The 22,825-nt window shown below is 40.2% G+C and overlaps 1 protein-coding gene and 1 long non-coding RNA gene across 6 annotated transcripts in view; one reads left to right on the top strand and one right to left on the bottom strand.

The window, feature by feature from the left end:
• Window positions 1-22,825, bottom strand: part of GRAMD2B (GRAM domain containing 2B) — a 112,775-nt gene that overhangs the window by 66,222 nt on the left and 23,728 nt on the right. Inside the window, exon 1 of one of the 5 annotated variants that reach the window (XM_032335504.1) lies at window positions 5,032-5,272. The exons of 2 other annotated variants lie outside the window; for them this stretch is intronic. In XM_032335504.1, the coding sequence (XP_032191395.1) occupies window positions 5,032-5,095 (64 nt within the window). In that variant the 5' untranslated portion in view covers window positions 5,096-5,272. Of the gene's footprint in view, window positions 1-5,031; window positions 5,273-22,825 lie in introns of those variants that run through there. 2 more of the 5 variants (XM_032335505.1, XM_032335510.1) reach the window with 2 other exon arrangements.
• On the top strand, window positions 5,327-21,813 carry LOC116586029. Its single transcript, XR_004283860.1, has 4 exons — window positions 5,327-5,699; window positions 8,337-8,450; window positions 9,557-9,615; window positions 21,431-21,813. It is a non-coding gene; the product is annotated as an uncharacterized LOC116586029 (long non-coding RNA).

Here is a 22,825-nt window from a genome sequence, read left to right as displayed (position 1 = left end):
TTTTAGACCAGCACCCTGTTTGATTTTTCTCCATCTTTTTAAACTCCTCTCATTGTTTCACTTTAATAAAATTTTAATGGTTTCTAATGTTACAGTATTTTATTCCTATTCCAAAGTTTCTATTAAAAAGTATACTAGATAACCTGTCAGAATTGGTGACCTGGAAATTAGAATTTTAGAAAAATGTGTACACATGTACACACATGGAAAGAGAGATAATATATAGGCAATATACAATATGGAGATTTTCTTTCTAAATGAGCACTTTGGAAGTTTGGAATTAAACAAGGACTAAGAAATCAAGCTATCCTCAAACATTATTGGTTTTCGCTCCTCTTGCCTCCAAAGCAAGACCACGTCTTAACTCCAACCTTTATTCTGTTTGTATGATAAATGCTTTTGGGGCAGGTCACTTATTTTTACTTGAATTCACTAATGTCAAATATGTTCCTAAAATCTTTACTACTTCTTGCTAATACAAAAGTTTCCTCTTGAGGTAAATGTTTATGTTGTCCACATCCATCCTCTCTTTCTCCATATATATCCAGTTGAATAAATGTCTAGAATTCTTATATCTCAAATTATTAAAGTATGTTAAAAATAAAAACTGCATTAGAAATATGCTACATGTGATAAAATTCATTATTTGAAATATGAATCAAGGTAAACTTTTTCCCAGAAATATATCAGTCAATTTAGATCCTTTTTGCAATTCATTGAAAATAACTTAGCTGGGCGCCTGGGTGGCTCAGTCAGTTAAACGACTGTCTTCTGCTCAGGTCATGGTCCCAGGGTCCTGGGATCAGGTCCCACATCAGGCTCCTTGCTCAGCGTGGAGCCAGCTTCTCCCTTTCCCTCTGCCTCTGCCTGTTGTTTCCCCTGCTTGTGCTCTCTCTTCTTCTGTCAAATAAATAAATAAAATCTTAAAAAAAAACTATGAAAATAACTTAGCATTAATAAATGAGATCCACAAGAGAGTTTATGAAATTGAAGTGTATCTGAGAAAATGTGTGTCAAAAAAGTTAGGTTTGTTACAAATGTCTATACATTGGGAATAGAACATTCAGAATGAAAAAAGTGCTGAAAGGGGAAAACTAGGATCTCAAAAGGAAATATACAGCTAAATTAATGCATTTTGGTGATGAATAAATGTGCAGCCTCACCTCACTGCTAATACAAAGATGAGTAATTAAGTCAAAATTCTTGGGGCGGTACCTAAAAATTCTAACTGCTACAGACAGAAAATTTGATTAAGAAACTTTAAAAGTAAGATTTCCCTGGAAATATTCAAGCAGAATATCAGTAAGTAGATTATATACCTTAATTAGAGGGCTGGGTGTCAGCCTCTCTCACTCACTAAGAGACAGTCATTGGAAGAGATTATACATTGGGCACTCTGAGAAAATCAGTAAGAAAAAATATGATGTGAGTCTGCTAATATGTCCTGGATTAGTACGTGAGTTAGTATCTGTTAACAACTTAAAATAGTACTTTGTACATAATAAATGTCCAATAAACATTAACTATTAATTATCAGCAATAATAGTGGCAGCTAAGTTCTCTGGGGTTGATCACATGCATGCAAGGTGAGCCCAGATAAGGGAGAGCTAAGTATGGCCTTTCCTTGCCTAAGGAAATGCTTTCAAGAAAGGAAATTTTGAGTTGACTTGCAGAAGTACACTGAGACAAAGAAAAGAGGGAACTGCTTGAGAAAGGAACAGAGGCGAGGAGGGATTGAAGGGAAACTAACTCAGAAGTACATTTGGCTCATCTGTTTCTTATTCTTCTGCATCCTCACCTTCTAAGTACAGGGCCACTAGTGCAACTGCTTAGCTATAAAGATGTGCATGCTAGTATTAGGAATGAGACTAGTGCATGCTAGTATTAGAAATGGTTTATGTGTGCTCAGATCATGAAAGGTCTGAACTTCTTGGCAGAGGAGAGGAGGTCATGGAGGGCCATCAGAGATTCTGGAATACAGAAGTAGGGATAAAGTATTCAAGTTCAGGACTAGAGTGAGCTGTCCTGGCCTTGAATTTGAGCTGTTCTATGTTAACTAGGCCTCTGCCTAGTTGCTTAACTTCTCAGACCTTCCATGTTCTTATTTGTAAAATGGAGATGACAGTACGTGCCTAATCCTGAAAATGAAAATGAACATGAAGGGTTAAGCACCCTGCCTGCCACAGAGCGAGGATTCTCAGTAAGGGCCAGCTATTATCAATTATGAACCTAGGTTCTAGGTGATAAGGGCTGTGTAGGAAGACAAGCCATTCTAACACTAGAGAAGAAAATGTCCATTGGGACGCTCGGACTCCAATGACTCTGAGCTAAGTGATAATTAATCTAAGTTACAAAGTTCAAAACCAAGAAGTTAGACTGCGTTTCTAAGCATCAAAATTTTGCTCCTCAAATGATTTCGGATATGTAATAATCATAATGCACGTAACACTGACAACGTATCTACCTCCCTCTTAAAAATCACTCTTATTCCATTACCAAAGCAAGAATTCAAATGCTCAGGAAGTAGAAAGTGTCTTAAGTTTACGATTGACTCAGAAGTGACTACAACAGGCCTAGAAATTACTACGTTGTAACAAACAAAACAAAATAAACAAAAATCTCCATAAACCTAGAAAAATTTACTAAAGAGTGCCAAATGGGCAAACATCCTAACTGTGGAGAGGATTCAGTTATAGGCCAAACTTTTTATAGAACTATCTTGTTCATGGGTTTAATACGGCCAGGGACCCCAATGTCCTCTGAACTTCAGTAATAGATAAATACAGAAATATCTATCTATATATGCATGCGTCTCCTCAACACAGCTCTTGAGTTCCAGAAGGGCAGATACCACAACATCTTCATTCTGTATTCCCCGCCATTATGGAGTCAAGAGTAGGTATTCCAATATTTGCTGAACTGAAATGAATTTGTCAAAGTAGGTGTTCCAAACAAAGGTCCGGCTGTTTGGGTTCTTCTGCTTCAATATGGTTAAGATTATCTTCTATAAAATTAGTTTGCCAACATCTGAAGAGTTTTAAGTTAAGAGAACTCATCTAAACAGCTAACAGATTTTCTCAATCTACTAAAACAATATCCTTAACTGAGTAGACTATTGGGAATGTGAAGATGTAAAAATTTAGGAGCTTCTGGGTGGACCTGAATCATTCTGCTTTGTGTAACAGGAATATAACACTGCTTGCGGCGGACTCTTGGACTAGGGGGTCACAGTCCTGGGCTCCAGCCTTATTTGTGCCCCTTAATACTCCTGTCACCTCAAACATCTATCAAGGGCCGTTTAAAATGCTACATATACCTCTTTTTAAGAGAAGCTTATATAAGAATGATTAAGTGCAAAGGAGATAGATGGCCTTTGCTAGTTTACCTTTTTCTTGGGCTTGAACAATTAGAACAGAGTTAGGATTTTATTTTAGGCTAAGAAAACAAAAACATTTTTTAAGGGTTATACCTATGGGATTTTTTTTTCCTCAATCAAGTGTCATCTATCATTGAAGAGGAAAGAGTATCAGCTTAAGTTGACAAAGCTGAGAGGCAGAAGAAAGGGTCGCCAAGGAAAGCAGACACTGGAAGAGAACACGACCAAAGCCTTTGAAATAACAAATCAAAGCAGCTAATAAAAGCTATTCTTCTTCCAAAACTTCAGCCCAAACTCTGAAACACAGATAGAAGATGCTTTTATAAACACAAGTCTTTATGTGGAACCAGGCTGTGTCATAAAAAAAATGAGTACATGTTGAAATTAAGCAGATAGAAATCTAACTATTTTTTAGGTGCTGCCCAACAGGTTGGTACCAAAAAAAAAAAATTGGGTTTATTTGTTCATCTTAACATTTATATATTTATCTTAGTATCATTTAAAGTTACAGTGATAAAGGGGCCGCTGGGTGGCTCAGTGGGTTAAGCCTCTGCCTTCAGCTTAGGTCATGATCTCAGGGTCCTGGGATCAAGCCCTAAACTGCCTGCTTCCCCACTTCTCTCTTCCTTGCCTCTCTGACTACTTGTGAGCTCTGTCAAATAAATAAATAAAATCTTTAAAAAAAAAAGTTACAGTGATGTAGAAAAGAAGAGAATAACAAAAGATTCTTTTCATTTTTCAAACAAGAAGGTTTGGGGATAATAACTATGGAAATAATACTTGCAGCTTTTTAAAAAAAGCTATACAGGGAAGATAAAAGAGTTTTATTACAGGAAGCTAATCCTTGTGACCAAAATATTTCAGTTTTCAGTTTCTAAAACCATAGGAGTTTATAGGCCCAACAATGTGCAAATCCTATTATGAACATGGATCCTTTAAGAGGATAGTCAGAACCCAATATTTGAAGGGTTTTATATTATTATATATTCCTGTGCTCCCTCATCCCACTCCTACACCCTCTCTCTCCTCTCTAAAAAAAAAAAAAAAAAAAAAAAAATGTTGAAGAAGTTTGTGTCAAGTTCCCAAGCAAAGCCAGACAGTCTCTAAGGGGAAGAATAAAGCCTAGTCCAGGTTTTCCACCACTTTCCCCCTCTCTGGAGGGGAAACTCTCTTGAGGGGATGAGAGAACAACACCCTGAAGCTCTGAATCGAACGACAAAACACACATCACCGCGACGCTAACGACCAGATGACATCTATGAGGCAACTTCACCTTCCCACACGTCACCAAGAAGTAGGGCAACAGGAACAAATGTGAGCTGCTGCTTCCTGACCGGCCTCAGAGACCTGACGGCTTGTCCCAGACGTCCCTCGGGAACGACCAACCTCCAGTCGTTGCCTTCGGGTCCGATCCTTGGCATCCCCACGGGACTGCAAGTTGCATCCCACTCCTGACGCACTACCGTGCCTTCTCTTCTAACACAGCATCGGAGAAGGGGAGAAAAAGAGGCGACCCGGCGCCACCGAAAGAATTCAAGCCACAGGGCCGTCCGTCCCCCGCTCAAGTTCCACTCCAAACCGGTCCCCGGCAGAGACGTCTGGCCAGGCAGCGCGCTCTCGGCCGCCGGGGCTGGGTCCCCGCGGAGCATACTCACTGGGCTGAGCCAACTCTGCTCTCTCTCTTCGCGAGCACTTTGGCAGGCTTTGTGTCTTCCACATCTTGCTGTAGTTCGGTCATCGGGGCCGCCTGTGGAGGGCACCTTCAGGCGTTCCCCACGCGGCTGCCGGCGTCCCGGGCGCAGGCCCTGCGAAGCGCGCCTTCCCCCGCGCTGTCCCCGCACACTCGGGGGCTCGGCGCATCCAGGCCGGCCCGGCGCGGCGGGGCCGCCAACCTGGACACGTCCGGCCCGCGGCGATTGGTCGGCTCAGGCGTGCGAGCCGGGGAGGGAAGGGGCGGGAGGGGGCGGGCCGAAGGCGAGTGACAGTCTCTTGCACCAATCGGGAGGCCCAGGACGCGCTCGAGGAAACCTGTTGAACGAGTCCGGGCTGGGGGGAAGGCAGCTAATTGGCCACGCAGGTGAAACTGCGCCAAACTAGGCTCCGTAGATGTAACCTCCCGATGTGGGGGGCTGTTTGCCTCCCCGACTGGAACCCGGGAGTTTGAGAAGCGGGCGGCCCGGCTGCGTCTCCAGGAAATGGTTACGCCTGCGCGAGGCGCTCTCGCACACAGATGTGCTGTGTGGGCTGGCTTGGGGCCTAGCCTAAATGATTCACACAGGATGTTGCCTCATGGGGGACTGCTCCGTCGAGGCTTCATTAGTAGGTCAGTTGAGTGGCAAAGGTAGGGAGACCTGGTTGTCTCTAGGGGTGGTCTGGTGAACCCTTCCCGGGGCTAGCGCGGGGACGGCATGGGGATGGGGAGGCGTCCTCAAAACCTCCTTGGCAACTCAGCAGGGGCTGTGCCCCCGCCAGGGACAAGGAATGTCTCTTCTTTCAGCTTTTTGGTGAGGTTCGAACGTGGTGAATCGATCTGAAGTTTTGCATTTCAAACATCATTTATCGCGCAGGTTTTTTGAGAGCTGCCGTGTTCCAGGTATCGTTCTAAACATGCCCGTATTACACCGAGTGAAGCATGTGTTGGTGGTTTTCCACTTCTCCAGAGTAGTTGAGAGTAAAGAGTAGTTTTACTTGCTGGAAGCCCACATTGCCTTTCAAACAATGACAAGGGGCAACAGTAGCTCATGACGTGGCTGGGTGGGGGAGCAATCACCAACTCTGTGCTCTTTCTGGGGCTGCAAGTCCTTCATTGTTCTCTTAAAATTGATTTTAGATTTCAGAATAATGACGAAGACTACGGAACCGTAGCGTTCACATGTATGTATGTATATGTGTGCATATATGGTGTGTGTAAAATAAAACACCTACCTTTTCAGATAACTGCAAGGATTTGGGGGATCAGGTCCCTTCCAAAGTTCTCTTTTCCCCCTCTCCATTTATTAGCTATATGATTAGGCTGAGAGAACGAAAGCATCTTTTAATAGCCTGCTTGCTCCGAAATTGATTCTCTTGACACTTGCAAAATAAAACTCAAAGAAAAATGTTTACGTAAATTCCATGAGAGTTGGCCTGGTAGGTCGTGCGCTCTCTCTCTACCCCCAGATTTTTAAAAGATTTATTTATTGGCACACATGCACCCCAATGTTGATAGCAGCAATAGCTACAATAGCCAAACTATGGAAAGAGCCCAGGTGTACATCAACAGATGAATGGATAAAGATGTGGTGGATGTGTACAGAGAATATTACTCAGCCATCGAAAAGAATGAAACCTTGCCATTTGCAATGACATGGATGGAACTAGAGGGTACTATGCTAAGCGACGTAAGTCAGTCAGAGAAAGACAACTATATGATTTCACTCATCTGTGGAATTTAAGAAAACATGAACACAGGGGAAGGGAAGGAAAAATAAAATATGACGAAATCAGAGAGACAAACCATAAGAGACTCTTAACTGTAGAAAACAAACAGGGTTGCTGGAGGGGAGGTGGATGGGGGGGTGGAGTAACTAGGTGATGGGCATCAAGGAGGGCACTTGATGTAATGAGCCCTGGGTGTTATATGCAACTGAAGAATCACTAAACTACCTCTGAAACTAATAATACACTATATGTAATTAATTGATTTTAAATTAAAAGGAAGAATATGTTGGTTGAAAAAAAGATTTTTTATTTTAGGGAAAGAGAGAGAGCAAGAGCGGGAGGGCAGAGGGAAAAGGGGAAAGAATCTCAAGCAGACTCCCAGCTCAGTATTTCATTCTTTTTTATGGCTGGGTAATATTCCATTGTATATTCCACATTTGTTGATCCGTTTACCTGCTGGTGAATAGTTGGGCTATTTCTGCCTTGTTGCTCTTGTGAATAATGCTGTTGTGGACATTGATGTACAAATACCTGTTCGAGTCCCTGCTTTGAATTCTTCCGGGTAAATACCTAGGAGTGGAATTGGTGGTCAGATGGTAGTCACATGCTTAACCATTTGAGAACCCCCAGTCAGGCCCCTTTGGATGCCTGAATAAGGGCAGGTGTTCAAAACTTCCTCAGCATGGGCTTAGAGCTCATTTAGTGAGCCCATGAGTACCTTAGAACTTGTTCTGTAGTGTGTGGGATGAAGACTTAGAATAATTCAGTCTTAAGTGAGAAAGGAGGGGAGGAGGATGGGTATGTAGGCAGGTAAAGAAAATAGCACATAGGGGAGCCTGGGTGGTTCAGTGGGTTAAAGCCTCTGCTTTCAGCTCAGGTCATGATCCCAGAGTCCTGGGATCGAGCTGCACATCGGGTTCTTTGCTCAGCGGGGAGCCTGCTTCCTCCTCTCTCTCTCTGCCTGCTTCTCTGCCTATTTGTGATTTCTGTCTGTCAAATAAATAAATAAAATCTTTAAAAAAAAAAAAAAAGAAAAGAAAATAGCACATGGCCTTTCCTAGAGTGGAGAGAAATTAGAAGGGAGCAAGTAAGGGGTGGCTAGGTGGCTCAGTCATTTAAGTGTTTGCCTTCTGCTCAGGTCAAGATCCCAGGGTCCTGGGATCGAGTTCCATATTGGGATCCTTGCTAATGGGGAGTCCGCTTCTCCCTCTGCCTGCAGCTCCCCTGCTTGTGCTCTCCTTTTCTGTCAAATTAACAAATAAAATTTAAAAAAATGAAAGAGCAAGCAAAAAATATTATTTTACATAATAATATTTGCCTGGGTTTAAAAGACATTGTCAAACAGCTTCCTAATTTGTTTATTCATGGAGCTATTTTACAATAAAATGGAATGCAGTATTTAAAAAGTAGTAGTGGCAAACCTTAGGGGAAATTTCACTGTAGTATGACAAAACTGAGACCTGAGCGTATGCCTACTATATATTTTATGGGGTTCTTTGATTTTCTCTAATAAAATACCCTTTACTTTTCTTCCTCCTAGCCTTTCGGAACATCATTTCTTGTTTCTAATATCAAAGAGGAGTTCTAGCTGTTACTTTTTCCAGTTACTGAACCATGTCCAGTAGAAAATGCCTAATCCATCACCTTTCAGGAGGTAGGAGACTTCTACTTAACAGCTTGGAATATTGATCGAAATTGTTGTCTTTTTGATGTTGATCAGATACATACACTGTACATCGGTCCATAGTCTCAGTGGCAGAGTTCAAATATGAGCTTGGAGATTTGAGTGGAGATGATGGTATCATGTAATTACCTAATCTGCTGGGTGATGTTTGAGTCAAGTAATTATCTAATTTATACCATGTGGCAGGCTATGTACTTATTAACCAATATAGGTACATATCAAGTGTCATCACATGCTTGGGATTTTGTGCCTATTGTCTGAGGACAAAAGGTGGCTGATGCTCTTATCAAGGTATAGCTTGTAATAATTTAACTATGCATAATATTCAATATATTAGTGTCCTAAGTCAAAGAATTTCATGAGCACCGATCAGACCACTCCTGTTTTCAATTTAAATTCAATATCCAAAGGAGAAAATGGGAAAACACAGAGTTCAGCAGCGAGCCCTACGGTGACACTGAAGAATTTGATTTTAAGACTTCTAAATAGAGTTTTAAGAATGAAATTTGAGAAGCATTATATGAAGGGGATCTTTACTGATATGAAAGGCAATTTCCTGATGAGTACAGCTATTAAAATTGCAATGGAAAGCTATAGTATGGCATGAAATCTTGTACTCTATAGGCTTTTGAAAATAATATAAAGAAAAATCACATAGAATGGTTGTAAACCAGTATTTTCCAAGTCAGGTTATACTGCAGATGGGAAAATTTGAAGTAGTCTCTTCCTTTCTCTTAGGGATGAAGCACCAACCAAGCTTAGCACCCGTGTTTAGAGAAATGGACAAAATGGTAGGGGCTTGCTACGATAGGAATAGGTGATGGTTGGCACACACTAGGATTAAGTCTGATTCTATGAGACAGCAAAAGCAGTAAAAACAAACAAACAAAAAAAACACACCTCTTCCAGCCCCATATTATTTAAAAATTAAAATACACAGTGCCCCATAAAGAACACATTAAAATCAATTCCAAAGTTTTAAAGTAGATGTCTATTTTTTGCATGGTTAATGTCACGGATCACATGTGAGGTAAGGAAGCCTTTGAGACCATACCTTATTGTGGTTTTCACATCAGGTTCTGGAGGAGTCAGCTGGATGGTTTGAACTAAAGAGCAGGGGAGCTGGTGTTTGAAGGTAGGTCTTATGACACCAGCCTCCCTCTTCCCACCACTCAGACACACAGCCTCTCCTGCCTCTGCTAGACCCCTCTCACTTTATCTCTCTCATGTGTTTGTGTTCTATATTGGGTTCTACTTCAGGGAGGGGGAAAGGGTTGCCTGCCACACACTAAACAAAATTGAAAAGTAAAATCTGCAGTCATTTTTGAGAGAAGAGCCTGAGCTTCAGAGGGTGTAGGGACTCGGCCAAGATGACAGTGATGCCCTGAGGATGAAGATGCAACTTTCCTGACTTTGGGTGGTTATAGGGGTGCAGAAGAATGGACAGGGCAAAACCAAATTTCATTAATGGCAGAGACGCACACCTTACTGGAGAGTGTGTGTGAAGGAAAGCCAAAGGACACTGACACATCTGTAATGTTGGCAGGGAAGGAAATGTTTGAACCTAGAGCTGTCTTTGGTGGCTGCCCTTTGGAGTTATCTATTGCTGCATAACTACCTCAAGGCTTGTGGCTTAAAATAGTTATTTATTATTTCTGCTCCTGGTGCAGTGGACCCTCAGCTGGAGGGTTCTCACTAAAGGTCTCTCACGTAGTCGGCGTCAGATGGTGCCTGGGTTTGGAGTACCATCTGAAGACTCAGTTGAGTTTCAGGTGTACTCCTATGTCTGGTGCTTCAGCTGGGATGGGGACTAGCTGAGCATTTTGTCTCCCTCCATGGCCCACCACATGGCTATCCTGGGCTTCCTTACAACATGGCCATCTCAGTATATGTAGATTTCTGACTTGGTGGCTGGCTTCTCCAGGATACGTGTTGTATAAGGCTAAGGGAGAGTCTGCAAGCCTTCTTATGTGATAACCTTGGATGTCAGGCGGCTTCACCTCTGCTGCTTTCTCATGGTCAAGGATGAGCTACAAGGCCGCCCCACATTCAAGGTGGGAATAACAGGAGTGCATTTCACTGGGGACCATCTCTGGAGATGGGCTACCACAGTGCAGATAATAGATGAGGCCCTCTGAGTTTAGATACTTTGTCAATGTGGATGTGGGTGAATGGGCATTTCTAACAGCACTGTTCTAAATGCATGAGATATACAAGTGAACAATACAGGCAAAACCCATGGTGTTTGGTGGGTCTTGCATTCTAGTGGAGGAACTGAAAATGAGAAACATAAGCACATAAAGAACACAGTTTCAACAGATGGGAGGTACAAACAGAATAAAATCGAAAACAATGGAGAATGAGGGAGGCCCATTTTACATAGGAAGCCCAGGGAAGCCTCGTTGAGAGGTGATGTGTCAGATTGGAAAGAGGGGAAGGAGGGAGCATGGGAAGTCTGGGTGCAAAGTTTGGCAGCCAGTGGAGAGAGCATGAGTAAAGGTGTTGAGGCAAGTCTGAGCTCAGCACATTCTAGGGACAGTCAGAAGGCCCCTGTTCTCTACTCTGTCTGGAGTAAAAGGAGGGAAGAGAAGGTTGGTGGGAGGTGATCTCTGAGAGATACTATCTTCTCTGTCCATTTGTTTTTTTTAATCTGTCCTCTTTCTTGAGATTGGAATCTTCCCCAAAACAACTTGGGTGTTGTGTCTGCCACTCCATCCACAACACCTGGTCCCTATTAGTTGCTCAATAAATATGTGTTAAATGAATGAAGGAATCACTGGGTCCTTGTTTCAAACCAGTATTGTTCAACCATGATCTTCTGGAACTCTAGGGAACCTGAAATGTTCTTTTCTTTTCTTTTTGTTTCTTTTTGTTTCTCTTCTTTTCTTTTCATTTTGAAATTTGCAGGGAAAAAAGAGAGTGAATGAAAAAAGAAATTGAGGGGTGCCTGGGTGGCTCAGTGGGTTAAAGCCTCTGCCTTCGGTCAGGTCGTGATCCCAGGGTCCTGGCATCAAGCCCCACATTGGGCTCGCTGCTTGGCGGGGAAACTTCTTCCCTTCCTTTCTCTGCCTGCCTCTCTGCCTACCTGTGATCTCTGTTCTGTCAAATAAATAAATAAAATCTTTAAAAAAGAAAAAAGAAATTTAACTCAAATCCCCCCCCACCCTAGACCTCCAACTAAAAAAAGAAAAGTAGCTTATGCTACTTATCACTTGTCTGCTAGTGGATGGCAAGTGTTTCAAAGGGGTCAGAGAGGTCCCATGACTCCCAGATGGTCTGGCTCCAAAGTATGTCCAAGAATCACTGTTTATAATCCACAGGCAGTGATTTAAAGTCAGGGAATCTTTCATGTTTTCTTAGAGAAACATTCATACAGCAACTTCCTTTCCTTGTTTTGGGAACTAATGATCATGTCATGCTTATGAGGAGTTATCTTCCCCTGCGCCTTGGTTTTACATGCTCTCTTTTCCTTCCTGGGAAATGTTCTGACGATGTAGTTTGCATGGTGCAATGAATACATTGGAAGCAGTTAATACTTAATTATTCAAGGAGTTTCTGCGTGTTACTTTTTTCTTTATATCACCTATTGCACACTTTTTAAAAATTTTTCATTCTGTTTTACATACTTTTCATGTTATTCCTTTTTGACAATTCCTATTAGCATTTTGTTGTCTTTTCTTCTAATTTGTCTTCTAATAGTATTCATTTTTTAAAAAGATTTTATTTATTTATTTGACACAGAGAGAGAGATCACAAGCAGGCAGAGAGGCAGGCAGAGAGAGAGAGGAGGAAGCAGGCTCCCTGCTGAGCAGAGAGTCCGATGTGGGGCTCCATCCCAGGACCCTGAGATCATGACCTGAGCCGAAGGCAGAGGCTTTAACCCAGTAAGCCACCCAGGCACCCCAATAGTATTCATTTTTAAGAATTATTTAACAAACAAGAAAGCAAAAGAGGAATAGGGGAGAAGTGAATACAGAAAACACCTCAGGCAAATAAGAACATTTTTCTATTTCCCTCAAGTAACCACAGCTTTTACTTTGGTTTTGTTTAAATTTTATAAACAGACCCTTCATTTGAGGTAGATTGTGCAGTCTGTCCTTCTTTCCTTCCTTCCCTCCTTCCTTCCTTCTTTACTTCCAACCTGGTTTGGTTTTTGTTTTGTTTTGTTTTGTTTTGTTTTGTTTTGTTTTTTGTGTGTGCCAAGCTATATTCCATGTGATGGAGATGTAAAAATAAAGAAGTACCTATGTGCTATAAGGGAGTTCATTGTCCACAGGGAAAGAGTTCAATAAGTGGTTATTTACAAGATACATATACACAGAACTTGAATCCAAACCTATCACAATTCTATATCACAACCAGACACTTGGTTCAGACAATTAGGTAGCAGATGGTGGGAAGGGGCAGGGGATGGCTATGGGATGCTTCACGTTCTTCTGTTTTGGGTCACACACAAGTCATACCCAGTCCCCACCTAACCCCCTTACATATCCACACAACTTGTTGAAAGGCAATAGGCTGGAAGTCAGAACTGGGCACTAGTCCAGGCAGTGTGCTTTGTGCTGGAATGTGCATCTATTAATGGAATACAGCATTGAAGTAAGAGAATGCTGGCCTCAAAGAAAGCACTCTAGACCTCATGCTTCCAGCTGTATCACTTTTTGTCTTATAGAGACTAAAAGAGGGAAGGAGGAAGAAACTGCTTTACACAGAAATGTTGGAAGTACCTATTGTGGAATGACAGTTTTAAATAAATTTCATGAGGCAAGAGTGCTTATTAAAATCTATTCACTTGGCAAACTAAGTGTATTTACCTTCTTCCTATAGGGCTTTCTGCTTCTTTGTATGGGCTTCTACCTTTAAAAGCATAGCAGATGAAAACAGAATGTTTCCCTGTAGTTGCGATCACAGGCTGACTAAAATCAGAATTTATTCTATTTCTAGTAGAGTAGTAGTCAAAGTAATAAAAGTTCATCTTTCCTATTTATCAAAAAATAAATAATAAGCTCTTCAGTAAAACACACATTAGCGGGAGATTCAGACATTGGAAATGCTTGGTCCTATAGAATCCCAAGCCTCCAGATTTCTAGAAAATGTATAAATTAGTAGTAGGTACTACAAAGAAGCAGGAGGTGAGAGCAGGTGGCTGTGGTCTTGATGCCTGGCTTCTCAGTTGCACTTCTCATGTGGTCCTACAGAATTTGCTCTTTTGCCCCTTCTTTCTGAGGGATTGTCTGTGGTCTCCTTTCAGGAAATAGCCCTCCTTGTTTGAACTCCTTCAGGGAATTGTCCTGTGGCAAATGAGTCTCAGCAGGGGAGGGGTGGTCATGAGGAGAGGTCAAGTGATTGAGATTTGGACTGATCTAAGAGTCCTAATATGCACTTGACCACCTTGGACACCTGGCTTACCTCCTATAAACCTCCATTTCCTCGTCTGGGGGAAAAAACAGAAATATCAGTAGTATCTATGTTATAAGATCACTTGTAAATTTAGAAAGTTTATATATGTAAAGGAATTAGTAAAGTATTCCAGGTACCTAGTAAGCACTCAGTTCATTTAAACTATTGATTATCATCATCATATTAATTACTGACCAGAATAATATTTTAACTACCCTCCCTTATATCATCAGCTATCAGTATTTAATGAAAACCCACAGTGTGTGGAGTATTATGTTGTATGCAAGAAGGCATCACTAAAGCTGTAGTGTAGTGATCTCTTCCTCTCTGAGTTCTCAGCCCTCTTCAAGCTGACACCTGTATCAGAAGCAAAGGCTCCATCCTTAGATCAGTGATATCGATATGTTTAGCTTACTAGATCTCATCTGTAATCTCTCATATGTCCTGGGTTTTTTTCCCCTCTCAAATGTCTTTGCCACCATAAAAGTTTTAGTTTAATAGTATAGAAGTCATTGGATTTAAGAGGTAATTAATAGGAATTCTGAGGCTTATGGAGGCTTATCAGAGCTAGGATGACTGAACATTCTCATTTGTTTGAGAGAGTCCTGATTTATTCCCACTATTATGGCTTATTTATAGTAGGGTCCCCTTTTTAAAGGTATCCCTGTTTGGAAAACTTATTGACAGGTAATCTACAGTTGGACCAAACTAAAATATTGTATTAGCTCAGGTGTTTAGATTAAGCAGGAACTCTTGGATTTGATTGCTTTGCTGCCTGGTAGAATACCCTCTGTCACTCATTGTATTCCCAAATTTTACTAAATGACCTGACACTTCAGAACAAATGTGTTGTAAAAAATATTTTCAAAGACTATAGTGCTATGAAACCTGAAGTCAAATATAAGCAAAATTTATGAAAGCCCACAAATATGTGGAGGTTAAAGGACATCCTATTAAATAATGTAGGGGTTAACCAGGAAATTAAATAAGAAATACAAAAGTAATTGGAAGCAAATGAAAATGAAAACATGACAGTCGAAAGCCTTTTGGATGCAGCAAAGGCAGTCTTAAGAAGCAAGTATATTGCAATAGGTCTGCAAGAAAAGTCTCAAATACATGACTTAACAATACACCTAAGGGAGCTAGAAAAGGAGGAGCACATAAAGCCTAAAGCCAAAAGAAGAAGGGAAATAATAAACATTAGAGCAGAAGTAAATGATACAGAAACAAACAAAAAACAAAGCAGTAGAACAGATCAATGAAACTGAGAGCTGATTCTTTGGAAGAATTAATGAATTTGATAACTCCCTAGCTAGACTTAACAAAAAGAAAAGAGAAAGCACCAACTCAATAAAAATCACAAATGAAAGAGGAGAGATTACAACCAACACCACAAAAATAGAAGTATAAGAGAATACTATGAAAAATTATATGCTAGCAAACTGTGCAATCTGGAAGAAATGGACAAATTCCTACAAACCTACAAACTACCAGCTGAAACAGGAAGAAATAGAAAATTTGAACAGACCCATAAACAGCAAAGAAATTGAATCAGTAATTAAAAATTTCCCAACAAACAAAAGTCCAGGGCCAGATGGCTTCCCAGGGCAATGCTGCCAGACATTTCAAGAAGAATTAATACCTATTCTCAAACTGTTCCAAAAAATAGAAATGGAAGGAAAACTTCCAAAGTCTTTCTATGAATCCAACATGACTTTGATTCCAAAACTGGACACAGACCCCACTAGAAGGGAGAATTACAAGCCAATATCCCTGATGAACATGGGTGCAAAAATTCTCAACAAGATATGAGCAAATTGAATCCAACAGTACTTTGAAAGAATTATTCACCGTAGTCAAGTGGGATTTATTCCTGGGTTGCACAGATGGCTCAATAGTCATAACCAAAGAAAGGATAAGGACCATATAATCCTCTTGATAGATGGGGAAAAAGCATTTGACAAAATATAGCATCCATTCTTTTTTCTTTTTTTTCCATTCTTTTTTTTTTTTTTAAGATTTTATTTATTTATTTGTCAGAGAGAGACACACCGAGAGAGGGAACACAAGCAGGGGGAGTGGGAAAGGGAGAAGCAGGCTTCCTGCCTTGGAGCAGGGAGCCCAATGCAAGACTCGATCCCAGGACCCTGGGATCATGACCTGATCCAAAGGCAGATGCTTAAAGGCTGAGCCACCCAGGTGCTCCTGTAGCATCCATTCTTGATAAAAACCCTCAGCAAAGTAAAGATAGATGAAACATACGTCAACATCATAAAGGCCAAATACGGAAGACCCATAGCTAATATCACCCTCAAAGGGGAAAATCTGAGAGCCTTTCCTCCAAGTTCAGGAACAAGTCAGAGATATCCACTCTTACCATTACTATTTAACAGAGTACTGGAAGTCTTATCCTCAGCAGTCAAACAACAAAAAGAAATAAGAGATATATTAATAATAAGGAAGATGTCAAACTCTCACTATTTCCAAAGGACATGATCATCAAATAGAAAACCTAAAACACTCCACCCAAAATTTGCTAGAACTAATATGTGAATTCAGTAAATTCACAGGATATAAAATCAATGTACAGAAATTTGTGGCATTTTTATACAACAATAACAGAGCAGCAGAAAAAGAAATGAAGGAATCTACCCCATTTACAATAACCATAAGATACCTAGGAATAAACCTAACTAAAAAGGTAAAAGATATGTACACTGAAAACTATATAACATTTATAAAAGAAATTGAGGAGGACACAAAGAAATGGAAAAGCATTCCATGCTCATGGATTGGAAGAACAAACATTGTTAACATGTCTATCCAATGAAAGCAATCTATACATTTAATGTAATCCCTATCAAATTACCACCAGCATTTTTGCAGCCTTAGAACAAACAATCCTAAAATTAGTATGGCACCGAAAAAGACCCTGAATAGCCAAAACAATCCTGAGAGGAAAAAAAAAAAAAAGCAAAGCTGGAGGCATCATGATTCCAGACTTGCAGCTACATTTCAAAGCGGTGGTGATTAAGACAGTATGGTACTGGCGCAAAAACAGACACAGATCAGTGGAATAGAATAGAAAACCCAGAAATGAACCCACAAATACATGGGTAACTAATCTCCAAGAAAGCAGGACAGAATATCCAATGAAAAAAAGACAGTCTCTTCAACAAATGGTGTTGGGAAAATTGGACAACCACATGCATAAGATTGAAACTGGACTACTTTCTTATGCCACACACAAAAATAAATCCAAAGTGGTTGAAAGACTTAAATGTGACACAGGAAACCACAAAAATCCTAAAGAACACAGGCAGCAAGCTCTTTGACCATGGCCATAGCAACTTCTTACTAGACACATCACTGGAGACAAGGGAAACAAAAGCAAAAATGATCTATTAGGACTTCATCAAGAAAAAAATCTCTGTACAGCAAAGGAAACAATTAGCAAAACTAAATGGCAACCTAGGGAATGGGAGAAGATATTCACAAATGACATATCTAATAAAGGGTTAGTATCCAAAATTTATACAGGACTCACCAAACTCAACACCCCAGAAACAAATAATCCTGTTAAGAAATTCTGTTAAGAAGGTATGAGTAGACATTTTTCTAAAGAAGACATCCAGATGGCTAACAGACACATGAAAACATGTTCAACATCACTCATCATCAGGGAAATAGAAATCAAAACCATGATGAGATACCACTTCACTCCTGTCAGAATGGCTACAAATAACAACACAAGGAACAGCAGGTGTTGGCAAGGATGTGGAGAAAGGGGAACCCTCTTGCTCTGTTGGTGGGAATGCAAACCGGTGCAGCCATTATGGAAAACAGTATGGAGGTTCCTCAAAAAGTTAAAAGTAGAATTACCCTACGTTCTTGAAGTTATACCACTAGGTATTTACCCAAAGGATACAAAAATACAGATTTGAAAGGGTGCCAATGTTTATAACAGCATCATGTTAAATAAACATTGCATGCCAATGTTTATAACAGCATCATCCACATTAGCCAAACTATGCAAAGAGCCTAAATGTCCATCAACTGATGGATAAAGAAGATGTGGTGTGTGTGTGTTTGTGTATAGTCCATTGCACATATATATTACTCACCCATCAAAAAGAATGAAATCTTGGGATGCCTGAGGGACTCAGTCATTTAGGTGTCTGCCTTCGGCTCAGGTCATGATCCCAGAGTCCTGGGATTGAGTCCCAAATCAGGCTCTTTGCTCAGTGTGGAGCCTGCTTCTCCCTCTGCCTGGTACTCCTCTTGCCTTTGCTCGCTTGCTCTCTCTCTCTGGCAAATAAATAAAATCTTTTAAAAAAGAGATTGAAATATTGCCATTTGCAATGATGTGGATGAATCTAGAGTATATTATGCTAAGTGAAATAAGTCAAATACCATATGATTTCACTCATATGGGGGAACTTAAGAAACAAAACCGGTGGATGTTTGGGCAGGGGAAAAAAGAAAAAAAAAGGTGGGAGGGAAACAAACCATAAGAGACTCTTAATGATAGAGAACAAACTGAGGATTGCTAAAGAGGAGATGGGCAGGAGGATGGGTTAAATGAGTGATGGGTAATAAGGAGGACACTTATCATGAGCACTGGGTGTTGTATATGTAAGTGATGAACCACTGAATTCTATTCTTGAAACCAACATTGCACTGTATGTTAATGAACTAGGATTTAAGATTTTATTTATTTATTTGACAGAGAGATCACAAGTAGGCAGAGAGGCAGGCAGAGAGAGAGAGGAGGAAGTAGGCTCCCCGCTGAGCAGAGAGCCCGACGTGGGACTCGATCCCAGGACCTTGAGATCATGACCTGAGCCGAAGGCAGCGGCTTAACCCACTGAGCCACCCAGGCGCCCCAATGAACTAGGATTTAAATCAAAATTTGAAAAGAAATGTATTGCAAAAAAAGAAATGTATGCAAGAATGTCAAATTATCACAGTTAGAAAAAAACCTCAAAGTTCATGCTCTGTTGATATCAAATGGGAGGCATGTCTGTGTACAATTGATGGCTTCATGATCCAATCAAGAGTATGGTCCTAAGTGACTCATGGTTATTACCTATCTTGGCTTGGCTAACCGCAAAGCAGAATTTGAGTCACTAATGAGTCATTCTTATTGACATGGAGTTTGCAAACAATCTGGCTTTATTCTCCTTAATTCTCCTCTTAATGCTTTCCTTAATCATTTTCCTCTAGAAGAAAAAATAGGTCATTTGACTCTTCCGGAATAAGAACGTCCCAGGCTGTGGCTTTCAGTTTATCATCCAGGGAGCGAGTTCCTTAGAGCCTTGAGATTCTCTGGTTACTAAACTGCCTGTGAGCAGTTTTTATGGTGAAAAACTCTAGCACACACCAGAATACACAAACCTCTTTACTTTTTCATTGATCATTGCCTATTTTTGTTACAGTGCTGAACTAGGAAGTGTAGATAGAGGTTACCTTTTGGTATCTGCAAGGGGGTTGGGAACGTTCAGGAGTGCTGAAAATGTTCTTTATGTTGATCTGGGAAATAGTTACTTAGGTGTGTGCCTATGTAAAAATTCATTGAATGTACACTTAAGATTGGTGTACTTTAATATATGTAAGTTAAACCTTAGCTTAAAAAGACATTAAAAAGGGAAGAAAAGTCTCAAATCTCTGAGCCACCACTGGTTAAAAAAAAAATGTATTCTGAGTTAATGAAAGAAGAAGTAAAATCTCTGTTTATATATTCTTTTTTCTCTTGGATATCAATAAGGTCTCCGTCTTTTCTAGAGTATGCATCTTGATCTCTATCTTTACTCGATCTTTGAAAACAAAGCTTTAAATCATGGCAGGTGTTTTTGGATAGGACTTTATTGTCCACTTCCTTTCACATTTATTTTAGTATATAACATTACAAAGGTTTTCATTCTTTCAGCTATGCACTTTTGCATGACTTGAGGAATGCTGAAAGCTTCCTAGGCCATATGAATCATAACTTATAAATAGCACGTGTGTGTCTTCACCTCTTGGTTTCCAGTTGATCATGTGACTGTTCAGTAAGGTAGTTGAGTTGTACAAGGAAAGAGATCAAGAGAAGGACAAAGTATTTTAATATAAAATGGATGCATTGCAAATTAAAACCTTGCAGATATTTTGGCAAACATTTCATAGCCTCAAATATTCTATCTTTTATTTTTTAATCTCCCTCCAAAGGGTATTCTACTAACATGTGTCCAGTTGCATATCCAGGTCCCTCATCTAAGGTATAAGGGAGTTCAAGAACTGAGATTTTTATGCAACTGAAGAAAAGGAAGGGGGGAAGTAGAGACTAAATTTAATCGACTGTCCCCTGTGTGCCAGGCATTGTGTGTTGATTACTGAATCTCTACAACAACCTTATGAAGATTATCCCAGTGCAACAATGACGAAAACTAAGATTCAGTAAAGGTGCACAAATCTCCTAATGTCACATGGCTGTTATTGACTCATTTTCTTCCAAAGCTTGCTCTTTATGTACTGTTTCTGGTGATGTCACTGATGTCACAAGAGGTGACATATTGAGTTCTGAAGTGATAAAAAGATTCAAAGGAACCCAAGAGAGAAACTCATCAGTCTTACTCAGAGATAAGGCAACAAAGCCTAGGGACCCAGTTATTTTGTGGGAGGTTATATTGTGTTCATTGAGGCACCATAAAGCTCAATTGCCCTTTCCTCTTGGAAACTCCCATTTCTCTCCCCAACTCCCTACCTCATCCTGCCCCCATAACTCACAACAGACAGAATTAGCATCATTTGCATGCTATACTCTGTGGTGGGCATCTGGAGCGTGGGTTTAAGTCACTAACATACCACTTACGAGCTGTGTGACATTAGGTAAGTTACTCAGCCTCTCTGAGCTTCAGTTTTTTCACTAAAATAGCAGAATAATTGTACCTGTCTCATAGATTATGATAATTAAATGAAATAAAACATGGAAAATCCCTTCAGAATGGGGTGTGGCATGTAGTGGATGTCTTGGGGGTATTAATGATCACCTTTAGTTATTATGCTGCACAATACTCTATTTATGGTTATATGTACCTCCCCAAGGAGATGGAGGTGATATGTTGTACATCTTTGTAATTCTCCCTTCAGTGCCAAGATTAGTGTCTCATAATTGGAAACACTGAACAAAGGCCTACTGGGTTTATTTCACTTTCCTGATTAATGAACTTCCAAATTTTCCATATTGTCCAAATTTCCCCGGTGAAAGACCTCATCAAATACAGAATCCACACCTCCCAGACCTTATTCTGCTGCTCTTGAGGATCCTGAATATGGCTTTCCAGGCTGGCATTTCCACCCCCTGGGAGTTCTCATTGCATTTAAAAATCTGAAAGTAGAGAGGGAGTTGCATATGCCCACGATTCATTTCAAGACTTCGTTTTTTCTTTGTTGTTTCTTCAGGGGCTTAACATCAAGTATGGACTGACTTTCTGTTCTTGGCATTATGTGGCTGATGCAATCTGGGTTAAGACAACAAGCACATAATTCTTCTATGTGTTTTCTACCTACAGCTTCCCATTTGTGTTGACACTGGTGCCTTCAACTCCCCATGGGAGCTGCCTTGTGGAGAAGTAAGGCCTCTTCTCTTTTCACTTCTCTTCACATGTGCCTTCTACCAAATACCACTACCATGAAAAGGATGTGTGTAAGACCAAGGCTTTGTTTCCTTGGGTTGTGTTGTGGGATACTGGGATTTCCTGATTTCAGGGAAGGTAGCTGTTATTTTTTGGTTTCCACTTAGAAAATCTAACCTTGGCATTTCAATAGCGCTAGGCTATTGTTTTCAGAAGGTTGGTATGTAGAATGTTGAGACAGGTTTTCTAAAAATGTGGACTATAGCTATCAGATCAGACATTAACATTCCATCTTCTTTTGGCAAAGTTGGGATTTTTTTTTTTTTAATGATGAACTTCAGCACTATTGTTTTAAGATTCAAATAGTGTTCTGTGTCTCACTTTTGGGAAAATAATGCTTTTATTCTGCTGAGACTTGGTAAATTGTTCTTTTCCAGGCAGCTTCTTTCTTCCTAGCAGAACTTGGAAAAAGATATGTAATTAGAAAGTTTCTTATGCTTGTGAAGATTTGGAGACTTTATGTTACTCAGTGTGAAACTTTTAGTGTGTCAAAAACTCTGGATCAGAAAATATGCAGCTGCTTTTAAATAAGATGAAACGTACCACAGGAGACTTGGGATGTATAGAATTACAACTAGAAAACTGTGACTTTATTGAGTACTTGATTTTACATTGAGAGGCATTTACTTTAATCTGTATTACATTTCTCCCCCTCTCATCTCTCTCCTTAGTGTCTGAACAGTGTGAGGACTGGTTCATTGTCTCCTGTTGAACCTTCTATTCCTAGAACCTGTTACAAGTGCCCCAAAAATATTTCTTGGACAATAAGTGATGGTGCTTAGAAGAACACTACATAATACTGCTAACGTACAACTTAGAAATGTGTCGTGTTCTACGTGGCATTTTTGAAAGCAGAATACATTTTCTTATGTAGAGTCATGTAAAAAGAATTTGGATTCCAAGTCTGGCTGATAAAAGTGAGCTTATTCTATATTGTGGATTCTATTGCTTTTGCTACTCCATAAGCAAACTTTTCTGGCTTAGTGAGGAAATCAAATAATCATTTAAAATTTTGTTTGTATAGTGAGGGCAGTTCTTATCCTATGGTGAGCTCCCCACTGAATTCAGGAATGGATTTCCCACACTATACTCTCCTTCCTGGGTGAATATTAGCCAACAATAGACAAAGAGATGAGACAGCTAAGGGGTAAATATTGTCTTCTTCAGGGGGACACTCTACCCTAACCCCTGGCTTTCTAAAAGTACTCCCCTCCATTAAATTCACCACTAAATTATGAGGAATTCTAATTTCAATATGTGACCTTTTCCTTT

Source organism: Mustela erminea, chromosome 3 (genome assembly GCF_009829155.1).
Source record: "Mustela erminea isolate mMusErm1 chromosome 3, mMusErm1.Pri, whole genome shotgun sequence".
Taxonomy (NCBI): domain Eukaryota; kingdom Metazoa; phylum Chordata; class Mammalia; order Carnivora; family Mustelidae; genus Mustela; species Mustela erminea.
The sequence above is the reverse complement of the archived record's forward strand: the minus strand, read 5'-3'. Positions and strand labels throughout refer to the sequence as shown.